General features: G+C 40.3%; 1 protein-coding gene across 1 annotated transcript; it reads right to left on the bottom strand.

Annotated features, from left to right (window-relative positions):
* Positions 1 to 1,485: 1,485 nt before the first annotated feature.
* On the bottom strand, positions 1,486 to 21,846 carry hck (HCK proto-oncogene, Src family tyrosine kinase). Its single transcript, XM_083976071.1, has 13 exons — positions 21,649 to 21,846; positions 13,238 to 13,377; positions 11,456 to 11,489; positions 10,775 to 10,868; positions 10,547 to 10,642; positions 10,115 to 10,218; positions 9,059 to 9,208; positions 7,960 to 8,112; positions 7,682 to 7,864; positions 7,349 to 7,425; positions 5,505 to 5,658; positions 5,042 to 5,173; positions 1,486 to 3,561 (listed from the first exon to the last, which is right to left on the bottom strand). Exons 2-13 carry the CDS (start codon positions 13,367 to 13,369, stop codon positions 3,359 to 3,361), a joined length of 1,512 nt encoding a protein of 503 aa, XP_083832197.1. The 5' UTR covers positions 13,370 to 13,377; positions 21,649 to 21,846; the 3' UTR covers positions 1,486 to 3,358.
* Positions 21,847 to 22,901: the final 1,055 nt, after the last annotated feature.

The following is a 22,901-nucleotide window of genomic DNA, read 5'->3' on the forward strand; positions in this document are numbered from 1 at the left end:
ATATAACTAGGCCTACTGTAATTAATTATATGTGGTGTGAAACTATGGAACAGCCTAAAGAATTAATAAAAGCAATGTCCAAACATGGAACATTTCAAAATAAAGTACAAAAACATAACTCTTCTTGAGAGGTAGGCTACAGGGAAGATGATGTTCACACAAAAAACTAAACAAATAGCCTACTTTTTTTTAATTCACCTTCTTTTTTCCCCCCCTCCATTTCTTAACAATGGAATGAAGGGCAATAAAGGAAGTGGGACAAGTGATTGATTGATTTTATGATTTGTGGAAAAGGGGTGGGATTTAATAAGCTTCATCTCACTCCTTTTCAAGTAGCCTAGGGTATGATTATGTTTTAGTGTTTTTGTTTCCAAATTTTGTTTTTCAACTTGTTTATGAAATTGTGCCTTATTTTGTTTTACATGTTAGAAATAGGCTATACAACAACAACTATTAAGAACTATAATTTCTTTAGCCTACCTGTTTTCTTTTGTAGTAGACTAGTCTGTCTTAACATTTTTATTTAACTGGTTAGAATTTCCCTCTACTTTTATTACACACACATTGAAATAGAATAGAGTAGAAAATGCTTTACCTACTCCCTAGGAGGAGAATTCAGATCAACCAGCAGAATACATATGATATAATTTATATAGGAAATTATATTTAAAAAAAGTGAACATGTAGCCTATAACCTAACAAAAGGCATTGTGCATTTTGATTGCAGCAGGAATGAAGGATTTCCTGAATCTTTCTGTTCTGCAGACCAGGGTGATGAGCCTGTTGCAGCTGCTCCTCTGACCTGTGAGAGTCTTGTGTAGAGGGTGTTTGGGATCACCCAGGATGGCATTCAGCTTACACCCTATCCTCTATTTAACCACAGCCTCCTATACATAAAATGCAGATTAATCTAACTAGCATAGTGCTGAACAAATGATCAACTGTTGTTTGTAAAACAATTTATTTAAAAAATTCCCATCACAGTTACAATGAACCAAGCAAAATATGCAAAGGTTTTTATATTGATAAGGAAAAACACACCTTATGAATATACAATGCTGGCCATTGATTCAATAATGTGCCATAGCAAAAGTCTCTCTAGTATTGTTGCTCAAACTTTTTAAATAGATAATCAAAAATAAAATCATTCACTGAAAGAAAAAAGGAAAAGGAGGATAGAAAAAGCCGTCGCTTTTAGAGAACATACATTCAAGTAACAACGATGGTCAGAGCAGGACTATTTGCACAAATAAATTATTTTATTTAGACACAGAAAAAAAGGCAAAAAGATGTGAAATATATGAATTAAGAATGTAAATATTGCGAGACTGTGATTTCCACAATCTCTTAAGATACCAGCTTCCGCCACCCTAACTGATTCAGGTACAACCTGTTGAAGTCTTATTACATTCACAGTAAACCAAAAACTGTTTTTGAACTTAAAATTCACTATGTCATGAAATCAGTTTCTGTTATTTTGTAAAAAAAAAAAAAAAAATCTGTTAAATTGTAAAATTTGTTGTCGCATTGATATTACACATTAATCCTATTTTATTGTCATCTAACTACTGTACATGTGTCAAATGAATTGCCATCCAATAATAATGGAGTGACCACATCTGCAGAAAAGATTAGTTAATTAGTTGAAAATGGACAACAACCCTGGGACTGCACATAACCTTGACACATTGCAGTCGACAATATGGGGAACACCCCCGTCCCAAAGCAAAAACCCTCCGAAAAAAAAGACAAAGTCTGAAAAAAAGTGGATTTGGAGTCATTATTCATGTCATACATAAGCATGAACATTGAATGGGTGAAAAGAATCAACAAGCATTATTAGTTAATGTGGCTCCACATTAAAGACCCTATTACTAAAAACCTATTTTATGTGCATATCAGTGTATATACAAAGCACAAGGACTATATAAATGTTTGGTCTGAAAAAACAACCACTGTAAAAGGCACTTTAAAGGAGTAATGCAGAAAAAACCTACAGCATAATGGAAAAAATATCAGTCGAATATAAATAGGATTTGAGCATTTAAGCCTAATCAGCCCTCTATCTTGTAATTTCACCCACCTTCTCTTTACAATGTGAAACACTGTACATCTAACAGCTTTGCTGCTTGCTTAAACATTAATATCAACACAGTATTATCAGAGCTGAACATGGCAGATACTTCACAGTGAACATACGTTCTTCCTCCCTTCCCTTCAGGTTCATATTTGTATTGTGTAAAATTATATTTTGTTTTTGAGATTTTCATGCTTTTACAAAGGTTTGTAAAGGGCAGAATTGCCTTCTACATACTGTAAAAGTTATAGAGATATCTACAAAGATATTGAAAAGTTAGGGACTGTACAAAAATTTTAAGGCTGGTGAGAGCAGAAATGTTTTCTTCTTCTTCTTCAGGAATAAGTAGTTAAACTTTTATACAGCATAGACTGCTTTTTCCCCACGGTCTGTTTTATTTCAGCTTTGCCTTCAAAAGTACTGCATCTCAGTTATGCTTTCCTTGCCTGTGCACTGGCCTCTCCAAGCACATTTGCTATTTTCACTTATACATGTATACATGTGCAGAGTCCTGCAACCAACCCCTCATTTGCAAAGCTCAGTAATTCATCTACACCTGTTACCAGCACATACATCTGGATAGAGATGTGTACTAAATGTCAGGCCACATGTTGTCTGTGCATAATGATGTGCATCACATCTTGCAATACAGTGATCCACACTATTTTATGTGTGCAATGTGAAATAAAACAAAATCAATGCAACAAAAGTAGAAATAAATTAAGTGAAGCATTGTTTTGTGGATCACTTTTTGTATTTGAAACTGCATTGTAACAAATGGACACATCTGTCTGTACAAATCATGCACCAATCACAACTACGATTTACAAAACTTTCAAATGATTAATGGTCAGTTTTGTGAAGATGGTGCAGCTTTAATCCCAGAGACCAAACCTTCTGAACATCATCTTACAATATATATTGTGCTGTGCAACCAACCTTAAAATGAGGTAGGATTGTGCTGTCATAAAATCAATAATACCAATAATAATATTTGATGTATGAATTGTATTTATATTTTGCTTGGAGAGGGGCCTAATGGAGATATTTAAAATGTTAAGTATGGCCTAGCTTCATTAAAAAACAGACAATTTCATCATTCTCAAGTAATTTTTGTACAGTCCCTTGTTAGTATATCGTGTGTACAGTAAAAGAGAAAGAGAGACCATAGCAGTGAAGTTCACAGCACTCTCTGAACTGCACTGCTGTATAGAAAATGGACTCGCTACAGTATGAATGGAACAGTATTGTAACAGAAAACATGTTTGTGGACGTTCAGTCTCAGGGCTGCTGCTGGTACTGGCTCTCTGTGGCTGTGTAGAAATCCTCCAGGACGCTCTGCAGGTACTCAAAGGTGGGACGGTCCTCAGGCTTGTTCTTCCAACACTCCAGCATGATTTCAAAGAGTTCGGTGGGACAGCTTTCCAGGCGCTGCATTCGGTACCCCTTCTCCAAGGAACGAATCACCTCTGGGTTGGTCATCCCTGAAATCAAAAGTATGTGGTTGTGTTAAGAGTAGCAGCAGAGCCACAAGCTCTGTGGTGCATAACACAGGTTGTCTTTAGGCAACTTTGGCTGGAATGCAACCTGTTTGGCTATGAGGATGGCAATGACAGTTGGTTCAGTGGTTGTGACCAAACTTAAATATCTAAACTAATGTTGAATGGACTAGGTTGTTAAACTGACTAATCCTGCTCTGCTTTGTGTTCAGTGCTAATTAGCCAATGTTGCCTGGTAATGGCGTGTTAGCTTCAACACTGTGAGCATATTATCATGCTTATCAGGGCCGGTTCTAGGCAGGCATATATGAGGGGGCAGTCAGAAATGTGAAGGGGGCATCATGTGAACACATCATGCTCCAGCACTTTTTTTCTTTGTGCTTATAGTAACTTTATTGATTTTTTTGTGATTTTAAAATGTGAGTGAAGCATTCTGGTGTACTCTGAGAAGAGGATGTGGTCTACTATGGTCAAGATTTACAAAACTGAAAGGTAGTCAGTAGGTGGATTTTTGTGCTACTGCAGATAATTTTGTCAACTTGTAATATACACATTTTTTGAGTATATTAAAATGTGCTTTCTCAACTTCTAAAATTTGGATTTGAGGGGGCAAGACATTTATTTGAGGGGCGCTGCCCCCTCTTGCCCCTGCGTAGAGCCGGCCCTGATGCTTATGTCTGCATTTAGGCCTCTGTCTGTCTTGTTACAGCTTTGTAGAGCTGTTAGCATAGCTGTTTGTTTCAACTCCACCTGGCATTTAAGACTATAAACCTGAGAAAAAGCTCAAATAAAAAAAAAAGACTTGACCTTTGAATACTAAGGTGATATTAAAGGGACAACGAGGAGTTTGTATTTGGTTATAAAAAAAAGTCTCACCTTAATCTGGATGAATCTATGTTACCCACACTTGTTAATGGGTCCATTTTCGATAAATATATCGTTTTGTCTCTATCGTTATTTTGTTATTATTATTAGTGGTGGAAATGCTGGGCGAGCCGACCAGCGTTTCCTACTTTTGGTTTCGCGGACGCTGCCCGGCGGGTTATAGGAATAACGTCACCGAATCGCCGTTTATTGTTGGAACTACGACAGTATCTGATCGTCTTCGAACCTCTGACTTTCATTCTTGATGAAAACATTCTTGGCAAGCCGTCCGTCTTGCGCCGGTCCAAGAATTTCACCGTGCGCGTGGAGGCTCATGGGAAATGTAATGTGAAAACACTTTGCTTTCCAAAACTCCTCATTGTCCCGTAAGAAAACCACAAATGGCTCATCCATAGCCACACAGCCACAAAGGCCTCCTTGTGTTTCACTTTTGTCTTGACAAAATCAAAATCCAGAGCTGGTATCCCAGTCCAACATGGACTTGTATGTGACCACAAAATTTAGGCACAAAACAAAACAAAAATCAAGTGTCAGTATATGCAAACGATGTATCAAAGCTGAAATTAGATGATTCACTCACCTGGGTATGGTGTGCGTCCATAGCTGATTATCTCAGTCAGCAAGATGCCAAAGGACCAGACGTCAGATTTGATGGTGAAAGAGCCGTAGTTGATGGCCTCAGGGGCTGTCCATTTGATGGGGAATTTGGCTCCTGGTTAATGGGGAAAAAATTGCAAAATTTGAACTAGTGTTGACTTTGTTATTGAGACATTGCTGAGAAGTTTCCTGTTGCTACCACATGCTCTCAAACACTTCCATCCTCTGCTCATTCAGCCAGCCGCCCAGCAACACCCTCTCATCTTCACTCACTATTTTTGTGTTGAAATCCAACCTCTGTCTGACACAAAGTAATCCCCCCCCCCCCCCCCCCCCAACTGATGAAACTGTGACTGCTCCCATTTCAGCAGTTCCCCAGTTTCTCAATCACTTCCGCTGCTGTGTAGCCGCTTCACCTGGCTGAACAACATGTGACAGTGTCGTACCTTCCCTGGCCGTGTACTCGTTATCTTCGATGATACGAGCGAGGCCGAAGTCAGCGATTTTGCAGACCAAAGCCTTGTTGACGAGGATGTTGGCAGCTCTCAGGTCTCTGTGGATGTAGTTCCTCTGCTCGATGTAGGCCATGCCCTCTGCAATCTAGAGACAGATAAGTCAAAGAGACAGCATTGTCAGCATTTCCTCGTTGAAAACAAACAGCTCAATGCTTTCAGACATATCGTGCAGACTGTCTCTAAGCTGCTACGATGTATATGTTATAGCAAATACCTGTTGCCAACAACAACAGGCATTTACTATAACATGCGTGAGGTGAGGACTTATTCACACGTGTACTCTCTCCCTTTAGCTCCTTTGTGTTAGCGCTAGATAAGACCAATATCTCTGACTATCTGATGAATAATTGAACATGACCAAATCAGTCATGGTAGGATTGAATCAAAATAGGCAAATCTAGCCCTCTTCCTCTTCCCTTCTCTCTCTGTTGTATGGGACATGATGCAACAGGGTGTTAAATCCTTCATTAATTCACTCACTCATTGACGTTTGGAGATTAACTGTTATGTTGTTGTCAGTGTAACTCCATGCACACCAAACCACCCACACACTGTATGTAACGTCAATGTCTTTGGTAATGCTCTGACTTGTCATTTAGAGCCATCGTCACGTCAAACATTCAATTTTCCCAATACTTTGGTTGAGCAAATGTTAGAGTTTTAATTGCAGTGAACATGGTGGACATCATAGCTGTTTCCTAGATCAGCGACCACATCCTTTTCAGGTTGCATTTAAGGACAAATTGCGTCACAATGGCACAAGCAGGCGTTCCCATTTCGAAGGCTCCTTCAAATGCTTTTTTCCCCCCTGGCTGGACAACAAAGGCTCCAGCAGGTGTACCCTTCGCCGTCCGGCCTATCCCACAATTCATTGTGCGCAGGTAATGTCAATAATATGGCAGTGAATCACACGGACAGAAAGCCTGATGTTTTTTGTTGTTTCTGTTGTCTTGATTGCTAGGCAACAGGAGGTCAGGGCAGACGAGGATGGTGGTACGAAGCGAAGGCTAGACTCTCTAAATTTGGTTCGACCTTAGAGGTATACAACGACTACAAAAACTACAGCTTCGCAAACTGCGTCCTCTGAATGATTCCACTCCTGAGTTGGAACCAAAGCTCTGAAGACAAAATAACCTGCAGCCTAACTACCTATTTCCATTGACCTCTTTGACCACTGTATCCCACCTTTCTTTTTTCTGTGAATTAATTAAGTCTGTTTGGACCTCCTTCATCCTTGGACCCTACTATATTTTGCAGGTCTAATACACACACTGAGAGTGGCCACACATGGGTGTGTCTATAACTGCATCTATCATGTGTTGTCACTTTTCCAGGAGTGGTGCAGGCGCTAGGCATCTACCAGTTGGATCACAGTGGCTGGACGTGATCTACCAGTGTTTCAGCATCATTTCACCTTGGAGTATTGTTGGTGCAAGCATATCCTTTTATATATACATATATAAATATACATTTTCAGACACAAAATAATTAAATTCACTTGAGACACATTATGCTGTATACAGTGTACATACATCTTATAGGGATATTTCAACATGTTGGCAAATTCGCCTATTGCCATAATCCCTAGTTTCTCCCCCGCCGATCTCAAAGCACATGTTGCTTGACAGTTAAAGGTAATGAACCTACTGCTATGACTATAGTGATTATGGCAATAGGCGAATTTGCCAAAATGTTGAAATATCCCTTTAAAGGGGCCAAACAACCTGGTTTGGCAGGCTGACTGTGTGGAGTGACGGACTGATGGTGAGTCTCACCTGAGCTGAGAAGTCAATCAGCTTGGGGAGCTGGACACGGTTGCCTTCATCACTCTTCAAGAAGTCTAATAAACTACCTGTAAGAGCAAACACAAACACATCAGTGAGCAGTAGCACGCATTTCAGTCACAAAATAACTGTGCCCTGGTGAGAAACCCCCACCACCAAAATTATCTACAGATATCTTTAACAGATTGTCCATTTAGTTCAGCCCAAGAACTTATCTACCCCACGACATCATCATTTACACCACCCTCCAGTTCACTTAAACTATTACTATAATTAATTATTACTATAATACATGCAAAAGTTATAATTTATGTGTTTTTATACCCTTCTCCATGTATTCTGTGATGATGTAGATTGGCTCCTCCTTGGAGACTACAGCATTGAGTCGGACCAGTTTGTCGTGCTGCAGCGTCTTCATCAGGTTGGCCTCCATCATGAAGGCTTCAACAGACATGCTGCCAGGCTTCATGGTCTTCACCGCTACCTTGGTGTGCTTATTGTACGTAGCTTAAAACAGAACAATAGTTAAGTGTTAGATGATGAATTGCTCGCTTATTTCTCCATCAAAAATGGGATATAAAGATGATTCAGTTCTATCTCACCCATCCAGACTTCTCCAAACTGGCCAGCACCGAGCCTCCTTTCCAGTTTGAGGGATGATCGGGGGATTTCCCAGGCGTCCTTCTCCCAGGGCTTCTCAGGTTTGGGGCTCAGGCACGGGTTGGTAAGGCTTTGGCAGAGGCCATCTCCCTGCTCTGGAGCAAACAAGAAAAAAGTGATGACATTAGCCAGAAGCCTCATTTTTATTAGGCTTTGTCTAAATGTTTGATTTTGTAATAATCATTGTGGCCACATGAGTCACCTAATCTTTCTTTTTCTTTTTTAGCAAGAGGTAAACCTTTTCCCAGATCATCTCAAAGGAATTTAAATCGAAAGCAACTGGACTTGGTTATTTGCCTAGGAAGACGTTTCACCTCTCATCCAAGAGGCTTCATTGAGATACTATGACCTGGACAAATGAGAATATGCACAGGCCTTTTCCCAGATCATTTTGAATTCCCTCATGTTCTCTAAACCCAAGACACCCATGTTGTGTGTTAGCAAACTGTGTAACATTACTAACACATCTCTTTTTTTGGGTAGAAATACAATCTGGGTTTTTCTTATTTAAATTTTTTTTTTAATGTACAGTAAGATGAAAAGCTACAAATCTATTCAGACTGGGATACTCGTAGAAAAAACGAGCTTAGGTAATTTCTAGTGGTCAAAATATGTTTGAATGATTTAACCTAATCATTTTTACGCATTGTTATAAATATACATGAATAATCATTTTCTTATTTTTACATAAAAATAACATTCATTCAAACACAATTCATGTCAATGTAAGTTTAGAACTGATGCTACTGCTAATCACACACCACTTCCTGACTCTGATAATGTTTATTAGAGGATGACCAGCAGAGTGTGCTGTGCATCAGGCATCATGTTTAATGGTGGAGCACAGATAGAATTGACTCTTTTCTAGGACTATTAAACAATTTAAGGGGAGAAAACTAGCCTCTTAAATGGACTTTTGGATGACTTTGGTTTGCTCCTTATTATTTTTAATATTTTGGTGAAGATAGGCAAAATAACCCAAAAGCTGTGAGGAGCTAAGATGATTCAGGGGACAAAGGCCTGTGTGAAATCTGAACTTACTTTTGTAATGGCCGACCAGCTCCTGCAGGGTAGTGAAGGTGATGCGAGGAGAGATGTAGAATCCTCCATTGTCCAGCGTTCGGATCTTATAATGTTTAACGGTGTCTGCGGAATGGGCATCGCTGTCCCTGACGGACAGAGAGTAGCTGCCTGTGGTGAAATAGAAAGAACAGTTACTCAGTTAGTGACCCATCAGGGACTTCTGCAATCCTGATGTCACTGACACTGTTGTATTTTTAGATGAGTCAGCATTTTAATGTTTTTATGTGAGCAACATAAAGGTGTCCACTATTTCCAACAGATGTTTTTTCTGGCCTGTAGACCAGCATGGGGCAATAAAGGGGCACTCTGGTGATTTAATGTTGCACTTCATAAATATTATGGGACACACTAAAGACAGATCAAACTCAAATACTCTGAGTTTCAGTCTCCATCGTGGGCTAAGCTCTGAAAAACACTACATCTTATGCAGTTCAGGCCTTCTGTAATAACAATGTAAAGTCACAATTCCATACACAGGCTCTCTCCATTTCTGGTACATTAATATAATGTGTCAAAATGGTGCTTTATACTGATCACATCTATTCATTGGAGGATTCCTGTGTACAACATATATAATAAGAATTTGTTGATTAAAAAAAATAAATATTTTTAGGCCTCTGAGGGGCATCTGAAACAAGCTGTAAAGACAACATTGTCATATTACATATATACAGCTGACATGTTAGCAAACTGTATTATAGTAAACACTCCCTTCTGTTGCTCTAGTTTGGTCTCCGTCAATTTCTTATGGGTTGTCTGGAAACAATGCTGCTGCTGATGGTGAGAGTTCCCTAAAACCAAAAACAGATGCTAAAAAGCTCTTAGTAAAGTTGCAATTCTCTTTGTCACTACAGACCACTCCCATTACAATATACATAAAACTGTGAGAACATCACCAGTCATTAAAGTTATTAGTCTGATAACCAATGTACTGTATGTAGCACTAATTCCTCTATATGACAACTCAGATGGCTCCACCTAAGGACAAATGCTCTGTCTATGTGTTTCACTCACCCTTGGTGGTCTCACTGTCTCGGATCATGAAGGATCCCATTTTGTTCCCAGGGGCCAGCAGCTGCCTCTCGGCATCTTTTCTGCTCACACCCTTGAAGAACCACCTCAACAACAGGAAACAGATTGGTTAGTACTGAAACCTCTTAACGTCTCTCCCCGCTTATGCCTTTATTTTCCATAGCATACTGCCTGTTTTGTTTCCTTGTGCATTTTCAGTTTGTGAATGACTATATGAAGTGCCAACACACAACACAACACAATGCTGCTATTGTGTGTGCAGAGTAACAATAATACTATGATTTCAATTGACAGCCTCTCAAGACAAACGGTGATCAATCATTTCACATTTCTAATCAGATTTTTTTTTATGTGGATGAATAAGCTTTATGTTGATAATTATTGTTTGTTGTCGGTGTGTTTTTTTTCACTTACTCCTCTGCCTCCAGAGTATCTTTGGCCACATAATTACTGGGGATAAACCCTTCCTGACCGGTGCTGATTAACATAGCTCTCCACCACTCCCCTGATCTGCAGAGAAACAGAAATGTGAATATTTGTCAGCAGAAACATGATAAACAACATATTTCACAAGTCCAGAAACCAAATGGTCTTCTGTCACGTACAACTGAAGCAACAAAGAATAAATAATAGTCTACTTACTCCTCTAAGATTCTGATCTTATCGCCCTTCTTGAAGCCGAGGTCTCCATCATGAATGGCCTCATAGTCGTACAGTGCCATGGCAATAGAATCTCCTGCAACAAGAAAAGCAGACGACCTCTTGTTTATATACAGTAGATGTTGTCCTTGCACCTTGTTAAATGTGTATGCTTTGTGTTAACTTGTGAAAGCTGTTTACTTCCTGCATGTGAAATGAATGATTGGCTTGAGAGATGTCAACATTTAAAAAGTAAGTTTCTCATGAAGTTAAGTCATGATATGTGAGAGGGTGTACACGATCTGTGGATATTGTTTTTTTCATACACAAGTATGAACTGCCATCTCTGTTTGTTACTAACACTGGGTTTTCTGTAGCTTGACTATGTAACTGACTTCCGCGTAAGCTTGATAATAATAGCAGTAGGGCTTCTGTACACTGCAGGCCTGTGTGAGCGGGGGCTATCGCTCTATACCCACACACTGACTCTCCTTCCTCTCTTCGCCACATGTTGAGTTGAGCTTCAGACAGCGTCTAACCAACACTGACCTACATCAAACTGTTCACGTGCTCATGGTTCCAATGATAGAACTAGATGGGAGGTTCGCAATAAACCTGACTTAAGTTTGATGTTTGATGTGAGTTGAAGTATAGTAGTATGTAAAAGAAAAGATTGCGACTCACCCTCCGATGCGTTTGCATTCGATGGCATTTTGGTCTGTAGAGAGATAGACAGAGACACATGTTGGTCAAAGGTAGAGAAGATATAGAGTAGGCTATCTGTATCCATTTTTATTATTTTTTAATACAGCTGTGAATAAATTGTGAGCAAAGTACACAATTGTCCTAAAAGTCCCACATTTTACTCTCACATATTTGTGTTTTTAAGAACCAAAAACCATCACAATGTGGTTTTATATCTCCTCTCTCAGGCTTCTCTCTGGGCCTCTAGCAACAATGGGTCATGAGCCAATCAGAAGAGAGGATGCTCTGAGCGTTGGTTCTCATTGGGTTCGAGCTTTCTGGGTGGTTGAATTAAAAAATACAACAGATTTCAGGTAAATCCAAAAGGTTGGATGGAGGGTGCAGGTGGGCTGAGCTTGGCGGCATGACTGAGAGCAGTGACTGTTTTGTTGTGACATCACAACGTTAGAGAAGTCCTGACAGCTCGTTATAAGGCTTAGTTATGCCTGAATACAGGCTGTGTTCTCTGTGGACTAATACTTTGACAGTATTAATAAAGAACCTAGACCTGATTTATTATCAAACACATGGACAATACAGTATGGGACCTTTAAATTCTACACATTCAAGACGACTGTCAGAAATATTATTTTCTTAAGTCAAGTAAATCAATATTATATATTAATCAATTAATAGTATTTCAATTTCTGCAAAGCACATTGTTTGCTAAAATTAATACAGCTGGCGCAGCTGCATAGAAAACACACACTTACAGTAAAAACAACACAGGAAGCAATGGCTTATATTATCTTTAATTATTGGCAGTTACGTGTTGTTTAGATTTTTACTTCTGTTTTCTCTGCATCGGAAAATTATTATTTTGAACAAAGTGCAATGTAAGTCAAAGTCAAGATACAATAAGTTGAGCTGTGTATACAGTGGACAGACAGAACGCCTGACTTCAGATCTGTGAGATAACACACATCTTAGGTGTTGCCTAATACTTCTGATGGTGTGTCCCCTGCCTGAACGCTCTTGTTCTGCTTCTGTCACTTCCTCTTTCTTCATTGAGGGTGAAAGAGGTGTTACAGTCAGCACACAGGAAGCAGTAGCCAGAGGAACCGCACTTAACAGGCAGCAGTACTGCTACTTTGTACATGTCACAGATCAAAGTCTGACCAGTATGCAAACTCACAACTAGCCACAGGAATGTGTCCAGAGTGTTTTACAGTGCACATCTCTCCCCTTTGAAAAGCACAGGAAAACTGGCTCCTACTGTATCACCTTAACCAGCGGAACTGTTTTCTCTTTTGTACCTTGTCACACTTTCGCTGTTTCTATATTTGAGTGTATCAACCTTCCTCATTCTATTGGGGCACTTCTGCAGGTGTACTGTAAGTGTGTGGTTTTTAATGCAAAAAATATGCACAAATGCGTTTATATCTAAAACCATGTTCAGTTACGGAAATTCACTACGTGAATCAGCCTGTTATAGTTACAACACATTTTTACAGTTGAAACTTTGAGAACCACTGAAAAAAAACAGTCTTTAGTTTGTACAGTGATATTTTTAGGCTAATTTTTAAGTAAGTTATTTTTCGCCTTTATTCTGATAGCTGCAGTGACAAAGACAGGGAAGTCAGGGAGAGCGACAAATGGCCACAAAGAAAAGTGTCACTTCATAATCTGTGATTATAATACGATTTGAATTTCTTTTTTTTACCATATGATGAGCACCAACAAGTTACTTTTCAACATTTTTATCTCTCATGAACTGCTTACTGCTTTGTTTCCAGAGCTTCCTGTGGTGGGGTCTTTGACATAATGGGCTGTCTGTGCGCGGTTCTGATGCTCGTCATTCCCCGTCCCTTTGCTGAGAGGCTCCTGTTCCTTCTTTGAGCCCACACAGCCCATGGTGCCTTCTGCATGAGAACAACAAACAGCAAGATGATGATGTTACAGGTAAGATTCAGACTGATTTGTCAAAACGTTATAGTGATGAAATTATTCAGGGAATATTGGGATGCACTGGAGGTCACATGCATTTAATAGTGAACATAAACACAAGATCAAGGCCAAGGCAGTGAACAGGTTATAAACTATCAAATGACCTTTGAATAACATAAAGGTCATAAAGTATTGTGCAGCACAACTGGGAGTGAATATAAAACTAGTGATTTCATGGTACTGTTGCTATTACTTGAAATTATCATTGATTTTCATTAGACGATGTGTTACCAGATGAAAGGACTGGACTGTATTAAAGTTCTCATATTTATATCATAACCATAATACATGATGGGAATGACTCAAACAAGCTCAAGGCTACATTAGCTGCTATGAGGAAAACAAGCTTAAAGTTAAGTTGCATTGTGGGTAATATGGTGGCAGGTATTGACAAGGAACAAAACAGTATTGTTCCTGCCACATCAATTGTTTCTTTTTTTACAGAGAAAAAAAAAGTTAATCATTAATCTCACAATGTTTGGCATGTATTGCAATGCAAAACTATGGGGTTGCTATTTTCAGCTACTTAAAGCAGAAGTAAGCGATCCGGTCGTTTTGGCTAATGCTGCGTTCCAGGCAGGCTTTTGAAACCGTAAATTACAGCTTCAAGTCACGACTTATGACTTTGTAGCGTTTCAGGCAACCCACTCGTGTTTTTCCGACCTGTTTTACCTGTGAAAGTCACTATAACGGCCACTCGTAACTTCCGACCCGTGAACTCGTACCAGATCGAACTGGTACGACTTCACAGGTCGGAAAAACAGGAGTTACGGGTTGCCTTGAACGCACCATAACAGTCCTCGTCCCTACGTCACCACATTCACGCGCATCCCTTGGCTGCACACACAGCCCTGCATGCCGTTCTCTCTCCTCATTGGATAAAAATTGTAGGATACGAGAAAAGTTTTCTCCTCGGCTCAGAGCAGAGCAGAGTGACTGACAGACCCGTGTTTCGGTCCAAACACTCCATGTAAGTGATTGCTGTCAGAAGATATAACTATTTAAGACTTATATTAACACAAATATTCCGCTTACTTCTGCTTTAAATTAAATTAAAGTACCAATATCATGTTTAATATACTGTAGGAAAACTTGGTACCTTTAAGTATCTAGTATCTAGTAGCTAGTATCGTTTATCATGGTGTATAATAGATTTCCCTGTATTTTATTATATTTGCTAATTGTTGGGCCTTTGTCATATCTTATATTGCTGTTTACACAAGTAACTGTGTTCATACACCCACTTGAGGGATGGAATAAAGAAGTCGGTTACATCATCAGTCTTTCATGTTACACCCTGTATTGTTGTGACATTGTGTCTGGATTAATCCCATGGTTATTTAGAACATGTAGAGGACATGATGACGTGGTTGCCCCCTGTGTCTGGCATTGCAGATTGTGACACTTTAAAACTCAGAACTCAGACATCATCTCTTTTCTGCTGGCAAAAATGCCACAGATCTTAATTAGATTGATGATCTTTGCAGTGCTGGGTGCTTTGTATTTATTCTTTATAGATTAGATTTAGATTTTTACAGATGTCAGCAACACACAACTGCTGAAAAACTAGTACCATCTAGGTTACTAGATGGTTATACTTTGTTTTCTCTTTGTATCGTTTTGTAGCTGCATGTAAATGTGCATGCAGTTATGTGGAACAAGGTCTAACAGAGTGAGAACAAAGAGGGAACTGTGAGTGCAGATAGAAGTTGTGTTTTATGAGGCGTTGACTCACATAGGTGCAGAGGACAGAGGAAAGTTTGAAAACTGATCTCTCTTCAGTGCAAAGAAGCAACTTATGGCACTGAACCAAGGAAGTAATGGTTGATGATGAGCATTAAATAGAACACCCTGTTACAATACCACATGACTTGCTGCTATAAATTTAAAAGGCGCATGCACATCACCACAGAATGACCAGAGCTACCACCAATATACTCCGCAGACGTCACATCACAAACAACAGGAAACGCACACACTGACAGAACGTTAAGTGTTTCTGCTCTTGATATTCCATAATAAATAGTTCATTCGGTAGGTCCCATGCTATCCTATGTTGTTCTATTCAACTTGAACATATTTCTATCCATTTGGATCCCCCCTGTTCTTTCTGTGGACCTCTACCAGCCACACATGGGCAGAAGTCCTGCCCCCCTGTTTTCTCTGTGCACAAGATGGCACTGATCTACCTCCGGGTAAGCAAAAAGAAGACAAAAAGTTCATAAGCAAACGCCTAACTGGCTGAGATGTGATTCGATTTGCTGGAAGACTCAGTAAACTTGGCTGCAGCACTGCAAAGATCCTAAATGTGGATCATAATATATCAGTACAGTTCCATTCAAAGGTTATACTGTGTGTTTTGAGTTACCAACACAAGTTTGTTTACACCGTCACAGCCTCCAATAAACAAGGTATATTATCATAGATTTTATTTCACCAGAGATTGTGAAAAACTAAACTGAAACCAATTTTCACACTGTGGGCCCTTTATCATGCAGCGGTATAAGCAATGGAAAATGTCTCATTTGAGCGTCTAGACACAGGAAGTTCCAGCACTCTTGAGGTCAAAACCAGTGTTGCTGATGTTATTTGCTTCCTTTTTCTCTCTGCCCTGACCCTTGTTCCTCTTCGTCAATCAAAGGAAGGCCAGGTTTCTCTGGACAGTTCTGATTTCTATTTTAAGCTCTTCAGAACAATTCCGCTTTCATGGAATGAACAGATGTAGGCCTACTGTATAGGGTTACAATTTTAATATGAAGCTGGCAGTAACACATCATGTAAATCGCAGCTGTCATTGACTTGTCTCAGTCAGTGCATAAACGTTATTTGTCAAAGGCAAATTAAAAATCCAAATCAGCTGTTAGTGAGCAGGAAAAAGGTGGGGCTGCACAAATGCTTTTTAAAGCTGCAGAATAAGGTATTAGTAGGTGTTGATACTAGGACCTACTAGGCCTGACACATCTCATTTTTGTATCATTTAACAGGATAATAATCAAAAATTATATCTTAGCTGGTAAGAGTTGAATGTATGAGACTATAGATTAATTCTGTGTCATCACAGTGAATGTTAGTGAAATGGTTCTGGCGTGGGGCGTTACTGTGGTTTTTTTTTTTTTTTAGTTTTGATGCTTCAACTGAGCCAGATTTGGAAATTCTCAAATTTAACTCATTCTGACTTTAACCACAGGCTAAACTTGGTTTCAAAGACTTAAAATATCATGCAAATAAGAACTTGCGATTACTAATATAGTGTTGTACATTTTGTACATCAACATATGACAATACGAATTTTGAACAGCTGTTTAGTGGCAGCGTCACTTATGCCTGAAAGTTTAAAATATAAAGATGGTATGTTGGAATACTTTAGACCTGCACTATACTGACATGAAAAACTTTGGTTATCACCCAAAATATATATTTAATAGCATCTTTCAATCTGTAAATGTAATTTGCTGATAAATTGATATCAGTATAGAGCTCACACAGCCAGTATTGATCATGCTACATGATTGTGGATGCTGACCTTTTTTAAGGACAGTGTTATCTCCACTCCAATGGCCTGGAGAGGATGATTCACAGGATAACGCCTCCTCTCTTGGTAGGATGTAACATGGAATTCACCTGCTCATGGGTGCAAGAGGGAAAATCCAAACTGGGAAATATTTGACGATTTGTTGGTGTCAAGCTTGGTCGGGCTGTGTTCAAAGGTTAAAAACCAAATTTACCTTCCAACACCTCTAAAGCTCACGGATTAACTTATCTGATTTTGGAAATACTCCAGGAAATAGCCACTCCCAGAAAGACAGAACCGGGCTTGCTGCTTCCCCCTTGCTTCCACACTTCATGCTATGATAATTGCCTGCTGGCTCCAGGTTCATATTCTCTGTAACTATCAGGAAGAAAGCAAACTGACACACAGCGGGGATTAAAAGTCTGAAAACACTTGGCCGCATTGGTCTCAAAAGCTGAGACGAGAGCGAGCTACTTCCTCAGCAACCAATTTAAGGACCTTGCACGTCATAAAGCAGTTTGCTGCTCTGCAGACGGTGGTGTGGTGGTGACCATTCAATGCTGAGTCCTCACCGGTTCCCACACACCCACACACACAGGCTCAGACTCGATAAGAGTGATGCGTACCGCACCTGTCCTTTCATCCCTTGTCAACTGCAGGTTGAAGTATAGTAAGCCTCAAACACAATCACCCTCACACCTACAGCTTTCTACAGCATATACAGCACAGACCAACGTGGAAACATAGTCACTGCACAGACATGTGTTAGACTGTTAGCTTCACACATTGGTTTCTCTGGTGCTTCATACCCGAAACATCACTGCAGAATGAAGCTGCTCTTTAACTGAGACAGTGAGTGAGAATGAATAGTGTCATTCTCAAACACAATAGGGTTTAAGTTTTTTTATCCACAGTTAGTTCAAGTTTCAAAGGGAAACTCCATTAGGCTACTTGATTAGAAAATGCATTGGAGTTGGTGAAAAAATATTTCTATGCCAACCTCAGCAGGTTCTGCCCTGTGTTGAGGATTTGAAAGATAAATCTCTGAGAAATTGCTTATGCTTTGACTATGCAAGCAGTTTCATTTCTGTGCTTCTGTTTCTCTCATATTTGTTCTCCTCCCCTCTTTGACGTGTGTGTTCCTGTCCAGACCACATCAGGCTTAAAAATAGACCTTTTGACAACCAGGCTTCATGTTGTCTGTGTGGAATCAAGTATCTGTTCATTTCACAACAATGTCTGAAAAGAAAGACGAAAGATCTAATGGAGGAAATCCTAAATCTATATAATTACAATCAGCTACACTGATCCTAAGAAGAAAAAAATCAACAGGTCCATCAACAGGTGAATTATGCAACGTAATTGAAGTCCCTTGAAAATAATCATCAGGATTTCAGTTGCACACAGGAATATTTATCTGTCAATAACGATCTACACTGCGTTCAGATCATTGATCAGGTCAAACAACAACATAAGCTTCAATAGGCCATAATTCAAACTGTGGCACACTTAAAGGTCCAATGTCATACACAGTGAGATCTCCAGGTCTTAAAAAAACAAAAAAATAAAGTCTGTTTAGATTTTAAATAGCCTATATTACACTGAAAATATCAAAGGTTCAGAGACACAGGCGAAAAACGTAAAACTACACTGAGATAGTTTGGTTTCCTATGAATATCTTCTAGATAAACACTTCAAATAAAACACAGGAAAGTGTAAAACATGTGATCTTTAAAACAATACTGCTGCATTTTGGTAAGTGCTTCACTTTCTTGCAAAGAAATAGACAAGAAACAGGTCAACACTACTTTCCTGTCAGTAGCCTATGCTAAATGTTACGGCCAGCTAGCCTAGCAAAAGGACTGGGAACCGCCAAACTGACTAAATGTAACATAGCCTGCACCTCTGAAGCTCTTTACTGACACATTGTGTCATGCGTTTGATTGATAATTGCCTAGCAACCTCATAGTGGTGACAAGATTTCCTGAGATAGCCTAATATGAGCTATAACATTTTGATTCTCATCTAACACATAAGCAGAGAACATAAGTGACAGTTATGAGATGACGGTCTTAGCGCTTAGCTGTGCTGTGACATACAAAAATACAATCTGACAGTAGCACAAGTAGAAAAAGAGGCAAAAAAAAGAGAACATTTTGAGATGAGCCAGAAGCTACTTGGTTACTTATGAAAACTTTTCATTTCAAAGAGGAAGAACCGGCTGTATCTTCTTTGAGAAGTTACACAGTCACACATTGAACTAAGCATTGTGCTATTAAAGAGCACAGTCAGCTAATGTCCAAAACAGGACGGCAGTTAGTCAACCCCATTTAAAGACACGACACACTCATCGCACCTTCCAGAAAGAGCAGCGCTATCGCCGCCTTGGTCTCTATTTTAATAACTGTGAGCACACAATTAACCCTTTGGCCTCCATAAGTAATTCATCTCGATTAATAAATAATTTTGAGGGGAAGTGTCACCGTGTACAGTTGTGGAAAGTTTTCAGGTGGACTTACTGACCACTTCCTGATAGACATACGTGCTATAAAAGAGCTTCGGTTGAATGACTTGCTGTTCAGAGTTCAGCTCAAAATTTTGAGTCCACCTTCACCACTCCAAAATATGTGCCTCATGTGTCATACTGAGGTTAGCATCACATCAAGGCTCAATTCAGTGTTATCAAATGTATAATAACATGCAAATCTGCAATCGGCCGTGTGTGGTCATAAATCTACTAAGACAGAAGATGACATTCAGCGCAGGCTTTCAGGGCGTGTGGGTAACAGTTGTGCAGTGATGCTCTGCTGATTTAAAACATAAATGACGTCAAAATATGCACTTTTACTTTATAGACTTTCACATCACTTCTTTATCCCGTGAAAGTTGCAGTTTCCGTTCATTTGCATTAGTAAGCAGGTACAAAGCTGATTCCAGTTCTTCTCCACTACACCGTGGCCTCATTTACGTAGAAAAAAAAACAAAACAACAACTCCCATTAGACAGTAACCCAAAGTGTCACAGAGGGACCGATTGTCTCTCAACGGACAGAAGACAGGAATAATTAATGTGTGTTCTGTTATGACTGAGTGATGATTTTTTTTCTACTTCAGATGTAAATTTTGCGGTGCCGCCAAGCTGAGTGTGTACCTGTTCTTTGGACCGCCTCAGGCCATAACAACATCACCTGCTAGTCTGGCATGCAGCCGACAGGAGGTTAGACAGAAAAGAAAGAAGGAAAGAAACTTCACTTGCATTATTACTAAGTTACTTATCAACAGGAGGACACGGAGGACCGTCTCAGACACGTCTTCCTTTCTCTGAGTGACACAGTTGCATTATACATCATGGAGCTCCGTCTGCGTGCCTGATTGTTTCTGCTGTTGGCACCATGGATTGAGAGTGTAAAAGCTAAAACTCAACAGATAATCCTTTCATATTTTTTACTAAGAGAACATTTATACAGTCAAAGCAAATCAGTGTATTTACTATGTGTTGTGTGTGCAGGAATGTCACAGATGACCTCAGGAAAGTGGGTTTAAATGTGGGTTGTGTGACGTATATGCAGTTAATCGAAGGGAAATTGCTCAGCAACTATTCTGATAGAGCCAACTGATTTATCATTACATCATCCACCCATAGAAAGAAAAAATGCCCCCAAAATCCTTTGCTCCTCTTCTCGGGCCGAAGGTGACATTTGAAAATGTCACCTTCGGCCTTCAGAATTCGTGACGGGCAGTTTTGTCAATATTTCCTGACATTTTATTGAGCGAACGATGAATCCATTAATGGCTATTCTCTGTATCACGCTAAGGGGAAGGGTATTTTGAGTCAAATATTCAAATTTTGCTGAAGAAACACTCCGGCAACCAACCGTGGATGTTGCGTCTTTGGTAAATCTGTGGTTGCAATGCACCTTCTCTGCTGCGTTGACAACATCTGGGGAAATCGATGCTACAGTAGCTGGGGATTTCAACCCCCCAGGTGTTATGTAATATTGGCATTTCTGCAGTGCACATTTCACACTCATGTAAAGCTTTAATGTAAAAAGCACTTCTCTTACAGCAAAGAGGCACACACACACACACAAACGCCTTCATACAGCACATTCATACACCTGCTAAACTCTACACTGACTGTTAATGGTGAGTGAAACTAAACTAGTTTCTGGTTTGGGGCAGTCTAAAAATAATTCACACACACACACACACACACACACACACACACACACACACACACATAGAGAAGCCCTAGATCGAGATAGCAAACACTTCACACTTTGTCACTCCTCAAACTTCATGTGTGACAGTCACAGCACTGAGATGTAATTTTTGTTCATCTGAGCATCGACCACTTTCACACTCAGTGTTGGTGTAGCCAACTCGGCGGCGACAGTAGGCGGTGGTTGTTTCAAACTCAAAGACTTGAAGTTCCTCTTTTTGGAAAAACGAGCATCCTCAAAGTGTTCAAGTTCACCAAAACCCGAGTTTTCTCTTCTATAAATTACACTAACATCCTCCATAGTCCGTGTTTTTCTTTCTTTCTTCTAATTTATTCCTACATTCATCTTTCAGACAGTTTGCCCCCCCCCCCCCCCACACACACACACCCTCTCTCTTCCTCTCTCTCTCTCTCTGGACACACCGGCAAACCCAGACAAAAACAGGACACTTACCTCGCTTCAACCAAACCAATCACTCGGACTCTTGAACTCCTCTGGTTGTGTGTGTGTGTGTGTGTGTTTGTTTGTTTGTGATCCTCTAGATTCGTTTGACTGTTGCGGGATTATTCCTCATTTCTTTATAGCTTCCATCCCCCGGCACGTCTCTCTTCGGGGTCGAGGCAGTTGAAGATGTGGCAGGGGCGGCGGAGCGCAGCGCAGTGGAGCGGTAGGAGGAAGTTTGAGCTGTGCGCATCTGAAAAGAGGAACAAGACGCGCACCAATCGCGCTCTTAGTTTCACTCGCTCCCTCCCCCCTCCCCCCAGCCAGCTGCCCAGGGCTCGAAGATGTTGATGGTCCAACTGGCTTTTAAAACATATTATCTATTCGTTTTAATTAGATAGAAAGACTGTATTTACCAGCGTGTCCACAGTTGTGTTTAATTATTGTGGATCGTTCTTCCTTAATCCAAAAGTGTACCGGCGACGCCTCTTTTACGTCTCTGCCGGAGGAAGAAGGGAGGGATAATATAGGGAAGATTGGAGAAATGGATGGATGGCCAGGACGGGTGGGTGGACAGATGAGTGGGACTCATTTGCATGGTGTGCGGGACAGATCTAACATGTATTCAAATGATGGTTTGACAGCTATCAAGCTCGGTGCATCCTCTGGGTGGAGGCAGGGAGGCTGAAGGGAGGGGAGGAGGGATGGCTGTGGAGGGGGGGCGTGGGCGGTTCATCAGAATCCCAGCAATAACACAGCTCTTCAGCCATAATCCTTAATCAACAGTCGGGATTAGAAACCAAGTTCCCTCTGAAACCCCGGCCATGGTGGTGGTGGATGAGGGAGGGAGGGAGGGATGGAGGGAGAAGGGGGTGTGTGGGGGTGAGGATAACAGTGAAATGAAGGAGATGAAGGGGGGGAGGAAACAGAGAAAGGTAGAATGTCAGAGTTGAAACACTGGTGAAGGATAATACAAGATTTAAAAAAAATCATAGCAGGAGGAATAAAGAGAGAGAATTTGTGTTTAGCAGCTGTTGACAGCTGCAGATGACCTGACGGTGCCCGGTGGAGTTAGGGGTGTAGTGGTGGAGGTGGGAGGGGGGAGTATATGCAGGCACAAGGACAGCCTCAGTTTGTGGCTCTCAATATTCAAACCTAGGGGGTAATGTGTTCTTTATTAACCAGGCTGTGGACCCACACACAGTTTAAACATTACAAGGGAACTGCAACACACTTGTGGACGTCATACAAATCCACTGACAGGT

Source organism: Trachurus trachurus, assembly GCF_905171665.1.
Source record: "Trachurus trachurus genome assembly, chromosome: 7".
NCBI classification, from domain to species: Eukaryota; Metazoa; Chordata; class Actinopteri; order Carangiformes; family Carangidae; genus Trachurus; species Trachurus trachurus.

Coding starts and splice junctions, on each gene's coding strand:
- hck (XM_083976071.1), bottom strand. CDS start 13,369: ATGGGCTGTGTGGGCTCAAAGAAGGAACAGGAGCCTCTCAGCAAAGGG. Junction 10,643..10,774: donor AAGATCAGAATCTTAGAGGA/GTAAGTAGACTA, acceptor GTTTCTCTGCAG/ATCAGGGGAGTGGTGGAGAG. Junction 7,426..7,681: donor CACAGAATACATGGAGAAGG/GTATAAAAACAC, acceptor TTGCTCTTACAG/GTAGTTTATTAGACTTCTTG.